The sequence below is a fragment of the Coregonus lavaretus genome (assembly GCF_964263955.1).
Source record: "Coregonus lavaretus genome assembly, chromosome: 23".
NCBI lineage: Eukaryota > Metazoa > Chordata > Actinopteri > Salmoniformes > Salmonidae > Coregonus > Coregonus lavaretus.
The window spans coordinates 19,961,738-19,975,151 of NC_140010.1; the positions used below are offsets into that span (position 1 = coordinate 19,961,738).

Genomic DNA, 13,414 nt, shown 5'->3' on the forward strand with positions numbered 1-13,414 from the left:
TTCTGTTTTTGCTCTGTCATGCTACCCTCCAGCCATGGTCAATGAAACATTCTGACTGGTCTAATTCAAGCACAAAGATGTCAATAAAACGCTATGCAAGGCCAAACTCCACTGGCTCTGTAGAGATTCCTGCAGTGAGCTGTATAGATGTTTCCACTTATTAGCCACACATGTTAAAACGTGATTTTGGTCACTCACTCTTGACTTCATGTCCAAGTTTAGAAAGCATTCATAAAGCTTACATAACAACTACGAAAAAGCGATCATTGGGGATTTTCCTTCATACTTTCTGCATACTTTGCGTAGTATACTTGCATCAAAATGTTTCATCTACTATCAGTGTCTTGCAAATGTAAAAAATAGTATTTATGGAAACTATTTATTTCACTCTTTCATCCATTTTCCTCTTTCATCCTCTTTCCTCCTGGTTGTTCCTCTTTGCTTGGTGCAGAATGTCAAGTCGGCCATGCATGCAGAACGTACCAAAGGTTTCTGCCACGTGGTGGTGTCCTCTAACCTGCGGGATGGTTTCTCCCACCTGATTCAGTCGGCAGGGCTGGGGGGCATGAAACACAACACCGTCCTCATGGCCTGGCCTGGGGGCTGGAAACAGGCTGAGGACTCCTACCCCTGGAAGAACTTCATCGGTCAGTAGTACATTTCATACTCTACTATACTCTACCATACTTTACTATAATAGTCTACAGTACATTTTAGTAGTATCATCAAGTATGTCATACTAATGTAGTTTCTCCTGAAGACATTCACATACATTTGAAAAATACCTACAGTTGAAGTCGGAAGTTTACATACACCTTAGCCAAATACATTTAAACTCAGTTTTTCACAATTACTGACATTTAATCCTAGTAAAAATTCCCTGTCTTAGGTCAGTTAGGATCACCACATTATTTTAAGAATGTGAAATGTCAGAATAATAGTAGAGTGATTTCTTTCAGCTTTTATTTCTTTCATCACATTCCCAGTGGGTCAGAAGTTTACATACACTCAATTAGTATTTGGTAGCATTGCCTTTAAATTGTTTAACTTGAGTCAAACTTTTCGGGTAGCCTTCCACAAGCTTCCCACAATAAGTTGAGTCAGGTTTGTAGGCATCCTTGCTCGCACATGCTTTTTCAGTTCTTCCCACACATTTTCTATAGGATTGAGGTCAGGGCTTTGTGATGGCCACTCCAATACCTTGACTTTGTTGTCCTTAAGCCATTTTGCCACAACTTTGGAAGTACACTTGGGGTCATTGTCCATTTGGAAGACCCATTTGCGACCAAGCTTTAACTTCCTGACTGATGTCTTGAGATTCAATATATCCACATAATTTTCCTTCTTCATGATGCCATCTATTTTGTGAAGTGCACCAGTCCCTCCTGCAGCAAAGTACCCCCACAGCACGATGCTGCCACCCCCGTGCTTCACGGTTGGGATGGTGTTCTTCGGCTTGCAAGCAACCACCTTTTTCCTCCAAACATAACGATGGTCATTATGGCAAAACACTTCTATTTTTGTTTAATCAGACCAGAGGACATTTCTCCAAAACGTACGATCTTTGTTCCCACGATCTTTGTTTGCAGTTGCAAACCGTAGTCTGGCTTTTTTATGGCGGTTTTGGAGCAGTGGCTTCATCCTTGCTGAGCGGCCTTTCAGGTTATGTCGATATAGGACTCGTTTTACTGTGGATATAGATACTTTTGTACATGTTTCCATCCAGCATCTTCACAAGGTCCTTTGCTGTTGTTCTGGGATTGATTTGCACTTTTCGCACCAAAGTACGTTTATCTCTAGGAGACTGAACGCGTCTCCTTCCTGAGCGGTATGATGGCTGCGCGGTCCCATGGTGTTTATACTTGCGTACTATTGTTTGTACAGATGAATGTGGTACCTTCAGGCATTTGGAAATTGCTCCCAAGGATGAACTAGACTTGTGGCGGTCTACACATTTTTTTCTGAGGTCTTGGCTGATTTCTTTTGATTTTCCCATGATGTCAAGCAAAGAGGCACTGAGTTTGAAGGTAGGCCTTGAAATACATCCACAGGTACACCTCCAATTGACTCAAATTATGTTAAGTAGCCTATCAGAAGCTTCTAAAGCATGACATCATTTTCTGGAATTTTCCAAGCTGTTTAAAGGCACAGTTAACTTAGTGTATGTACACTTCTGACCCACTGGAATTGTGATACAGTGAATTATAAATGAAATAATCTGTCTGTAAACAATTGTTGGAAAAATTACTTGTGTCATGCACAAAGTTGATGTCCTAACCGACTTGGCAAAACTATAGTTTGTTAACAAGAAATTTGTGGAGTGGTTGAAAACGAGTTTTAATGACTCAAACCTAAGTGTATGTAAACTTCCGACTTCAACTGTATGTTGACGCTCATCTGCCAGTCAAATCTCCCCTTCAAATTGATCTCTGTCTCCGGCGGTTTAAAGGCCTTTTTCCCATCCATCACTTCCCATCCATCACCACAACCGTTAATCACAACGTCTCTCTCATTACATGGCCATAAGTAAGCCTTCAAATGAGTGGATTCAGCTATTTCAGCCACACCCGTTGCTGACAGGTGTATGAAATCGAGCACACAGCCATGCAATCTCCATAGACAAACATTGTCATTAGAATGACCCGTACTGAAGAGCTCAGTGACTTTCAACATGGCATCGTCATAGGATGCCACCTTTCCAACAAGTCAGTTCGTCAAATTTCTGCCCTGCTAGAGCTGCCCCGGTCAACTGTAAGTGCTGTTATTGTGAAGTGGAAACGCCTAGGAGCACCAACTGCTCAGGCACGAAGTGGTAGGCCACACAAGCTCACAGAACGGGACCGCCGAGTGCTGAAGCGCGTTAAAATCGTCTGTCCTCGGTTGCAACACTAACTACTGAGTTCCAAACTGCCTCCGGAAGCAACGTCAGCACAATAACTGTTAGTCGGGAGCTTCATGAAATGGGTTTTCATGGCCGAGCAGCCGCACACAAGCCTAAGATCACCGCCATTGGACTCTGGAGCGGTGGAAACGCATTCTCTGGAGTGATGAATCATGCTTCACCATCTGGCAGTCCGACGGACGAATCTGGGTTTGGCGGATACCAGGAGAACGCTACCTGCCCCAATGCATAGTGTCAACTGTAAAGTTTGGTGGAGGAGGAATAATGGTCTGGGGCTGTTTTAAATGGTTCGGGCTAGATCCCTTAGTTCCACTGAAGGAAAATCTTAACGCTACAGCATACAATGACATTCTAGATGATACTGTGCTTCCAACTTTGTGGCAACAGTTTGGGGAAGGCCCTTTCCTGTTTCAGCATGACAATGCCCCCGTGCACAAAGCGAGGTCCATACAGAAATGGTTTGTCGAGATCGGTGTGGAAGAACTTGACTGGCCTGCACAGAGCCCTGACCTCAACCCAGGCCTAATCGCCCAACATCTGTGCCCGACCTCACTAATGCTCTTGTGGCTAAATGGAAGTAAGTCCCCGCAGCAATGTTCCATCATCTAGTGGAAAGCCTTTCCAGAAGAGTGGAGGCTGTTATAGAAGCAAAGGTGGGACCAACTATATATTAATGCCATTTATTGTACCTTGAGTGAGATTTTGTTTTTTGTTCCGAGAATATCAAGCAAGTGAATGTCTTATGGTAGAGTCAAGTGTTTTTCCTGAGCAAATGACCTGACCCAGAGTCTGTCAAAACTGTGGGACCTAATTATATGGGTTTCTTGTTATGTGGGTTCCTTATCCCACAGAGACGGTGAGAGAGACTACGTCAGCCCATCAGGCCCTGCTGGTTGCTAAGAACATTGACAAGTTCCCCAGCAATCAGGACCGTCTGGAGGAGGGCACTATAGATGTGTGGTGGATTGTCCATGATGGAGGTCTTCTCATGCTGCTGCCTTTCTTACTGCGCCAACACAAGGTACTATGGCAGTGGCACCATATACCCATGGGTACTGTTGCTTTGTGAAAATGAAGTAAAAAAATAAACTAGCATTCTAATGGAGGCCAGGTTTTCAAAGTTAATTGCAGGGGGCCATTAAACAATTTCCACAACTGATATTGGACCTAAAGCACTATAGCATTTAGACCAGTTTCACAGACACACATTGTTTCTTTCCTTCTATCTACAGTGAGGGAAAAAAAAGTATTTGATCCCCTGCTGATTTTGTACGTTTGCCCACTGACAAAGAAATGATCAGTCTATAATTTTAATGGTAGGTTTATTTGAACAGTGAGAGACAGAATAACAACAACAAAATCAAGAAAAACACAAATGTTATAAATTGATTTGCATTTTAATGAGGGAAATAAGTATTTGACCCCCTCTCAATCAGAAAGATTTCTGGCTCCCAGGTGTCTTTTATACAGGTAATGAGCTGAGATTAGGAGCACACTCTTAAAGGGAGTGCTCCTAACCTGTATAAAAGACACCTGTCCACAGAAGCAATCAATCAATCAGATTCCAAACTCTCCACCATGGCCAAGACCAAAGAGCTCTCCAAGGATGTCAGGGACAAGATTGTAGACCTACACAAGGCTGGAATGGGCTACAAGACCATCGCCAAGCAGCTTGGTGAGAAGGTGACAATAGTTGGTGCGATTATTCGCAAATGGAAGAAACACAAAAGTACTGTCAATCTCCTTCGGCCTGGGGCTTCATGCAAGATCTCACCTCGTGGAGTTGCAATGATCATGAGAACGGTGAGGAATCAGCCCAGAACTACACGGGAGGATCTCAAGGCAGATGGGACCATAGTCACCAAGAAAACAATTGGTAACACACTACGCCGTGAAGGACTGAAATCCTGCAGTGCCCGCAAGGTCCCCCTGCTCAAGAAAGCACATATACATGCCTGTCTGAAGTTTGCCAATGAACATCTGCATGTTTCAGAGGAGAACTGGGTAAAAGTGTTGTGGTCAGATGAGACCAAAATCGAGCTCTTTGGCATCAACTCAACTCGCCGTGTTTGGAGGAGGAGGAATGCTGCCTATGACCCCAAGAACACCATCCCCACCGTCAAACATGGAGGTGGAAACATTATGCTTTGGGGGTGTTTTTCTGCTAAGGGGACAGGACAATTTCACCGCATCAAAGGGACGATGGACAGGGCCATGTACCGTCAAATCTTGGGTGAGAACCTCCTTCTCTCAACCAGGGCATTGAAAATGGGTCGTGGATGGGTATTCCAGCATGACAATGACCCAAAACACACGGCCAAGGCAACAAAGGAGTGGCTCAAGAAGAAGCACATTAAGGTCCTGGAGTGGCCTAGCCAGTCTCCAGACCTTAATCCCATCGAAAATCTGTGGAGGGAGCTGAAGGTTCGAGTTGCCAAACGTCAGCCTCAACCCTAATGACTTGGAGAAGATCTGCAAAGAGAAGTGGGACAAAATCCCTCCTGAGATGTGTGCAAACCTGGTGGCCAACTACAAGAAACGTCTGACCTCTGATTGCCAACAAGGGTTTTGCCACCAAGTACTAAGTCATGTTTTGCAGAGGGGTCAAATACTTATTTCCCTCATTAAAATGCAAATCAATTTATAACATTTTTGACATGCGTTTTTCTGGATTTTTGTTGTTGTTATTCTGTCTCTCACTGTTCAAATAAACCTACCATTAAAATTATAGACTGATCATTTCTTTGTCAGTGGGCAAACGTACAAAATCAGCAGGGGATCAAATACTTGTTTCCCTCACTGCTATCTCTCTTTTCCATGTCCTCCTCTGTCCCAGGTGTGGAGGAAGTGTAAGATGCGGATCTTCACCGTGGCTCAGATGGATGACAACAGTATTCAGATGAAGAAGGACCTGCAGATGTTCCTTTATCACCTCCGTCTCAATGCTGTAGTGGAGGTGGTGGAGATGGTAAGCAGCTGTAGTCACACTTACTCAATCATACTTGTTATATTGGATTAATAAGAAACCATTTGTCAGGGTTTTGCCCAAAATATTGTGCCAAATTCTTCATATTGCTTTGTATTTCTGTCCTCAGCACGATAGTGACATCGCAGCATTCACCTATGAGAAGACCCTGGTGATGGAGCAGCGCTCTCAGATGCTGAAACAGATGCAGCTGTCCAGGAATGAGAGGGAGAGAGAGGTAACGTGCTGCTTTACTCTGTCAGGTTCTGTTTAACCCGGTCATTATAACCAGGTGGTTCAGTAGTGGATAAAGCATAATTTATTTTGACAAGCAAACACATAATCACTGCTTTGAATGTTAACTGTAGGTCTATGCACTGTGTTTAAAACAAAGACAAAGATTGCAGTTCACACACGGGACAGACTATATCTGTGGTCCTTCCTGTTACAGTAGTTCTTTACTTCCTTGTTGTGGGGGGCTCGTAATATTGGCTGACTGTTGTGACATTTTGGCCTGTCCTGATTTCCTGCTGCTGTGTTGGATGTTCTGGGCTTGCATTGGGTTGGGCTTCAGATTCAGAGCATCAGAGACGAGTCGCGTAACTCCATCAAGAGGAAGAAGTCATCAGTGGTGGAGACACTACAGGCCCCAAACACACTACAGGTCCCAAGCCTGTCCATATCCAGGGACATGCGAGTGGATGAGGAGGTAGCCAAGCAGCCATGTGATGTCCCATAAACATCCCATAAGCATCTCCCTCTCCCTCGCCACCCTCTAGTCTAGCTCATACCTGTATCTGACATGGACAGAGCCACAGTTATTAAATACCAAAAAAATTGCTGTGATTTGGGAATTTTGGGAAATCTTAAGGAATGACAGAGATGTTCCAGTAGAAGCGTACTCCAATTCTGTATGTGTTTCTGGAAGCAGTGCTGGGAAGCATTGCTCTGAATGAATTTGTCTGTGACAAAATAAGTATTAAATGGAACTGAATTATAGGATCTCTATGGCTGTGGCCCTCTGTGTCATTGTCACCGCATTCCTCGATCAACTTACCTGAGAGTTATCGGCTTTGTAGCAGCTATTAGACTTAGTTCTAAAAAGATTGTTCTAAAAATATCTAAGAATTTTGAGCATTTTAGAGAACTGCCAACCCCAAACCTTTAACTAGAAATGTAGTCCCATTTTTCCTCATCTTTCCCATATGTTTCAACTTCACTACAATTTATTTGCACTATGTTTTTATTATTGTTTGCTGTAGTACACTTCATTTTGTTTCTATGTAATGCATTGTTTTTATGTCACTTTGTTATTTTCATTTTGAAGCATTGAAATGTATTTCATGACTTTTCCATGGAGGAGACAAATGAAGTAATGCAACAATGAGAATATCATCCATAATACATTGTGGATCTATTGTTAGGAGTAACATTATCATTCTTGTCGAATAATGCAAAACTAGGATAATCTCCATTCTACAGTTGTGCCAGCCTCCTGATCCTGTCTGATGGGAGGCACCACTTTGTTTAGCATCCTGCCTTGGTCTGTAGTGACACCAGTGTTATTCCCCAGGCTCAGCTGATCACTAAGCTGGGCACAAACTCCCACGCCAGCCTCAACGACAACGCTACCGCCACGCCCGACCACCGCGTCCACATGACCTGGACCAAAGACAAGCTGATCGCCGAGAGGAACCGTAACCGCGGCGAGCCCAACGTGGGCGTGAAGGACCTGTTCAATATGAAACCGTAGGTATCTCCCCCTAGAGGCTCCAGGCTCACACTGCAGCACGCTGTTAGACCAGAAGTAGCCCTTTCAAACTCCTCAGTCTAACCGAGCCATGCTGTTCTGTACTGGCCTTGTAATGGTAGTGTGAAATCCATAGATGCACCTGTCTACTGCACATATACTGAATCATAGCTACAGTAGCTACTGTTATTTGAAATAGTCTGTCATGTACCATTACTTGAACTAGTCTTTGTTCTTAGGATGTTATATAGTGAATAACCTGTCATCAGTCTGTAATCCATCATTGATGCCCAGTTGTCCCTATTTGTATATGAAAGAATGTGATTAACCTTTATGTTTTGTTTCCTCCCTTCTAGCGAGTGGGAGAGTCTGTAAGTCAAGTTTCCCTTTGTCTCAACTGTGTGATGGTGTGTTTCCCTTTGTCTCAACTGTGACAGTGTGTGCGTGCCTTCGTGTGTGTGTGATCCTTTCCATGTCATGACCTTATAGTTTTTATTGGAGAAGCGAGGGTTGTCTTTCTTCACTTCTCTCCTCCTCGCAGTTGATATGCATGGAAAGGATAACGTTCTCTCTGCATGCATGACCTTGCCTAACTTGCCTAGACTGTTTGCTATAATCATAAGTATATTATATACACTGCTCAAAAAAATAAAGGGAACACTTAAACAACACATCCTAGATCTGAATGAATGAAATAATCTTATTAAATACTTTTTTCATTACATAGTTGAATGTGCTGACAACAAAATCACACTAAAATTATCAATGGAAATCAAATGTATCAACCCATGGAGGTCTGGATTTGGAGTCACCCTCAAAATTAAAGTGGAAAACCACACTACAGGCTGATCCAACTTTGATGTAATGTCCTTAAAACAAGTCAAAATGAGGCTCAGTAGTGTGTGTGGCCTCCACGTGCCCGTATGACCTCCCTACAACGCCTGGGCATGCTCCTGATGAGTTGGCGGATGGTCTCCTGAGGGATCTCCTCCCAGACCTGGACTAAAGCATCCGCCAACTCCTGGACAGTCTGTGGTGCAACTTTTAAACCACTAGTATACTCTGAACTGGACAACTGAGTGTCCACTTAGTCAGTATCATCTTACAGTAATATAGACTGTTGGTGGATGGAGCGAGACATGATGTCCCAGATGTGCTCAATTGGATTCAGGTCTGGGGAACGGGCGGGCCAGTCCATAGCATCAATGCCTTCCTCTTGTAGGAACTGCTGTCACACTCCAGCCACATGAGGTCTAGCATTGTCTTGCATTAGGAGGAACCCAGGGCCAACCGCACCAGCATATGGTCTCACAAGGGGTCTGAGGATCTCATCTCGGTACCTAATGGCAGTCAGGCTACCTCTGGCGAGCACATGGAGGGCTGTGCGGCCCCCCAAAGAAATGCCACCCCACACCATGACTGACCCACCGCCAAACCGGTCATGCTGGAGGATGTTGCAGGCAGCAGAACGTTCTCCACGGCGTCTCCAGACTCTGTCACGTGCTCAGTGTGAACCTGCTTTCATCTGTGAAGAGCACAGGGCGCCAGTGGCGAATTTGCCAATCTTGGTGTTCTCTGGCAAATGCCAAACGTCCTGCACGGTGTTGGGCTGTAAGCACAACCCCCACCTGTGGACGTCGGGCCCTCATACCACCCTCATGGAGTCTGTTTCTGACCGTTTGAGCAGACACATGCACATTTGTGGCCTGCTGGAGGTCATTTTGCAGGGCTCTGGCAGTGCTCCTCCTGCTCCTCCTTGCACAAAGGCGGAGGTAGCGGTCCTGCTGCTGGGTTGTTGCCCTCCTACGGCCTCCTCCACGTCTCCTGATGTACTGGCCTGTCTCCTGGTAGCGCCTCCATGCTCTGGACACTATGCTGACAGACACAGCAAATCTTCTTGCCACAGCTCGCATTGATGTGCCATCCTGGATGAGCTGCACTACCTGAGCCACTTGTGTGGGTTGTAGACTTCGTCTCATGCTACCACTAGAGTGAAAGCACCACCAGCATTCAAAAGTGACCAAAACATCAACCAGGAAGCATGGGAACTGAGAAGTGGTCTGTGGTCACAACCTGCAGAACCACTTCTTTATTGGGGGTGTCTTGCTAATTGCCTATAATTTCCACCTGTTGTCTATTCCATTTGCACAATAGCATGTGAAATGTATTGTCAATCAGTGTTGCTTCCTAAGTGGACAGTTTGATTTCACAGAAGTGTGATTGACTTGGAGTTACATTGTGTTGTTTAAGTGTTCCCTTTATTTTTTTGAGCAGTGTATAACATGTATACCTTGATGTATCAGTTAGTGAGGTGTGATATTGATACTAAAGGCAAATCATCAACGTTCTATCTATACTGTAGCATGTCTATTGAGGCATTCAATATACAATGACTTAGCGTAGCTAATTGGCTTACTGTCCATTCTTGGTAAGCGTGTGATTACATTTGAGTCACTTATCATGACGCCGTTAAGTCACTTATCATGAATGCTTATGACGGGTGTGATGTCATGTTTATAATAGCATCCTGTAGTAGGATATAAGGCATAGTCTAAGGTTGTCTCAAATGGCAACCTATTCCCTATATAGTACACTACTTTTGACAGGGCCCATAGGGCTCTGGCCAAAAGTAATGCACTATAAAAGGAATAGGGTGCCATTTGGGACACAGCCCAAGTAGCAGACATGTAAGAATTGTTATTGTTTAGTTCAACCTGTACTCTCATAGGAACCAGTCTAACGTGCGGAGGATGCACACCGCAGTCAAGTTGAACGAGGTTGTGGTCAACAAGTCCCAAGGAGCTCAGCTGGTGCTGCTGAACATGCCTGGACCGCCCAAAAACAAGGGAGGAGACGAGAATTGTATCCTTTTTTTTTTTACCACTAGTATACTCTGAACTGGACAACTGAGTGTCCACTTAGTCAGTATCATCTTACAGTAATATAGACTGACATGGATGGAAGCTAAACGTTACATTGGACACCATAAAGTAGTTTGGGGCATCTCCAGCTGAATGAAATTCCAGACAATTTTAGGTTATTGCCCCCATTTATTTTTACTTTTGACAATTCAAATGATTGTACCATAGATGCCATTAGTACTCTTCCACATCAATTTCTATATCCAGACTGCAGTTGTTTCTCCTTGACCCCATGGCCTGTAGACATGGAGTTCCTGGAGGTTCTTATGGATGGGCTGGACCGGGTGCTGCTGGTGCGTGGAGGAGGCAGGGAGGTGATCACCATCTATTCTTAGCGCCAGCAGATACAGGGCGGGCATGGTGCAGCCTCAGAGCCTCCGGTGGGGCCATCCAGCCAAGTGGCTGGGCCTCAGCCTCTGCCACAGTGCCAGGAGAGGAGCTGGGCGCCCCCTACAGTATGGGAGGACAGTAGGGGGCTGCCTCCACTCTCAGAGCAGGCTGAGCACACACCACTGCTGACTAGCGGAGGACATCAGAGGGCACTGGATCAACCTCCCTTTTTATTTCTTGTCGTATCCTATTCTGGTTTTCCATGTCAGTCGTTATGAATAGGAATTGTTTCAGTAGAACAAAGTGCATGAGTAATGATTAGAATAGATAGAGACGTCCTCTGATGACATAGCTCAAGGCACTAATGCAGTATGGTCTAGTCCAGTGATTCCCAAACTGGGGCGAGGGGTCAGCAAGGGGGGTGTGCCCCCCCAAAAAAGAAACGGTCCGGCTTTCAACTTACTCTTGAAAGTTGTAATAGTAGAATTGCAATTTCGAAATTGGGTAGTGCATTGGGTAGTTTTCCTCTTGTCATTAGAGAGCTATTTATAACTTGTCAGAAATGTCCAGATCTAGCCAATGTCAGTGTTTTTTTTTGCTAGGTTTTTTTAGCCGATAGATTTTGTTGTAATGTTTGAGTCACTCATATCACATGAATAAACATTAGACATGGCAAAATGTATAGAATTGCAAGAAAAAGCTTTAAACCTGCAAAAAGTAAAAAATAAATAAAAAAAAAACGCCAACGAGGGGTGTGAACCGTTTTTGTCATGAACAGTGCTTTTGCCCATAGAAATAGACGTGGCGTGTGTGCAGGGGGGGGCGCAGGATGTTCCCCAATGCTGGAAGTGGGGCCGGAATTAAAACGTTTGGGAACCCCTGGTCTAGCCTTTAGCTGATATGGGATATAGCTTGTTCAGTTCAGATGGTAGACAGGTGTTTATATCCCAGGTTGGACAGCCTACTACAGTTGTGCCCTTGAGCGAGCCATTTGTCGTGAATTGCCTCAGTATCCAGTTGTGTATATGAGCCATTTGTGCAAAACACCATGAATTATGAAATGATTAAATGTCCTCACAAATTTCACTTATTGAGAATTGTTTGAGCACTATTGTCTGCTAAATGACTAAAATGTACATTTATTTTATATTATAGGAATACAGCATTTTCATCTCAGCTTGATGAAATACACAATGGCATAGGGAGGCCACAATACAAAAATGGAGTTTTGTTATACTAAATTAGATTGGTTGTTTTATTTTACAGGACTATTTAAGGTCATTATTATGTAATTAACATTTTTACCATAGTGTCTATGTAAATACCTGATAAAACAGCTTTAAAATAAAGCCATAGCCAGGATATATGGATATGCTTTACACAATAGTTTTGTATTTTAAATAGTTCTTACCAAAGCAAAGCTCTTGAGATTTTTGTTGTCCATTGTTGTGACCAAACTTAATATACTGTACATTAAGATAATTACCAGGCTTTATTTGATCTAATCATATGACAGGCCTTTATGGTTTGGATTCTGTGTCAGAGATGAGGCAGAACAGAAGTCAAACTGTACAATCTGATCCTCAAATGGCTATGGTTGTGTCCCAAATGGCACCCTATTCCCTATGTAGTACACTATTTTTGACCAGAGTCCTACAGATGTAGGATCTTAATTTGAGCCAGTTTGCTACAGCAGGAAAATAGTCCTACAGCAACAGGAAATGTGAATTATTATGTGGCTTATAATTAATGGACATTTTTGTAGGGGTTGATACATTTTTCGTAAGTCAAAATCAAGCCTGAAATTTCAAAGTGTAAATTACAAACTTTAGAAGCCTTTCTAAACCTTAAATACACTACAAGTTTTACATTTCCTGTCATCAAATTAATATCCTACATCTGTATCTGCCCTGGTCAAAAGTAATGCACTATATATGAAATAGGCAGCCTATCATTTAGGTGTTATATATGGAATGAACGGTACAGTACATTGGGTTATATAATATAATAATAATATATATATAATATGCCATTTAGCAGACGCTTTTATCCAAAGCGACTTACTGAATAGTGTATAACCGAGTGACATAGTGTCCATATCATGTCACATTTTGCTGCACAGCACGACATGTAAGTTGTCTAGTGCAACATTAGACCTACTGCACTGTATGCCCTTATTGTTTCCTTTTTCAATTCACTCAATCAGGTGACTGACTACTGTTTACATATCACAGTGTAATAGGAAACAGTAGAGTACCTTATTTAATTGTCTGTGATGCTATGTACTGTGCTCACCAACTGTGTGGCAGCACAACGTCAGATTCCAACAGTACATGTACATTTCTATAGGAAAGCAGCCATGGTGTGTCGATATTGAGATCATTAATGTTTATTTTATTGATTTATTTAATGTACTGTGACTGTCTGCACTCTGTCAACAGATTTTGGATGTGAATTCATGTGTTTCCCGTGGGATACTGTAAACGTTTATTTTTGTCCCCATTGAGTATTGCAGGTGAACATAGGACTATGGGGTCAACATTGTT

At 43.3% G+C, this 13,414-nt stretch overlaps 1 protein-coding gene across 2 annotated transcripts in view; it reads left to right on the top strand.

Moving 5' to 3' along the window:
* LOC311098745 (solute carrier family 12 member 7-like) overlaps positions 1 to 12,068 on the top strand; it is a 39,598-nt gene extending 27,530 nt beyond the window's left edge. The window contains exons 18-25 of one of the 2 annotated variants that reach the window (XM_084139293.1): positions 452 to 647; positions 3,754 to 3,923; positions 5,739 to 5,870; positions 5,998 to 6,105; positions 7,441 to 7,616; positions 7,974 to 7,988; positions 10,346 to 10,479; positions 10,782 to 12,068. In XM_084139293.1, coding sequence (XP_083995419.1) covers positions 452 to 647; positions 3,754 to 3,923; positions 5,739 to 5,870; positions 5,998 to 6,105; positions 7,441 to 7,616; positions 7,974 to 7,988; positions 10,346 to 10,479; positions 10,782 to 10,873 — 1,023 coding nt within the window. In that variant the 3' untranslated portion in view covers positions 10,874 to 12,068. Of the gene's footprint in view, positions 1 to 451; positions 648 to 3,753; positions 3,924 to 5,738; positions 5,871 to 5,997; positions 6,106 to 7,440; positions 7,621 to 7,973; positions 7,989 to 10,345; positions 10,480 to 10,781 lie in introns of both variants that reach the window. The other variant, XR_014609662.1, reaches the window with a different exon arrangement.
* The last annotated feature ends 1,346 nt before the right edge of the window (positions 12,069 to 13,414 follow it).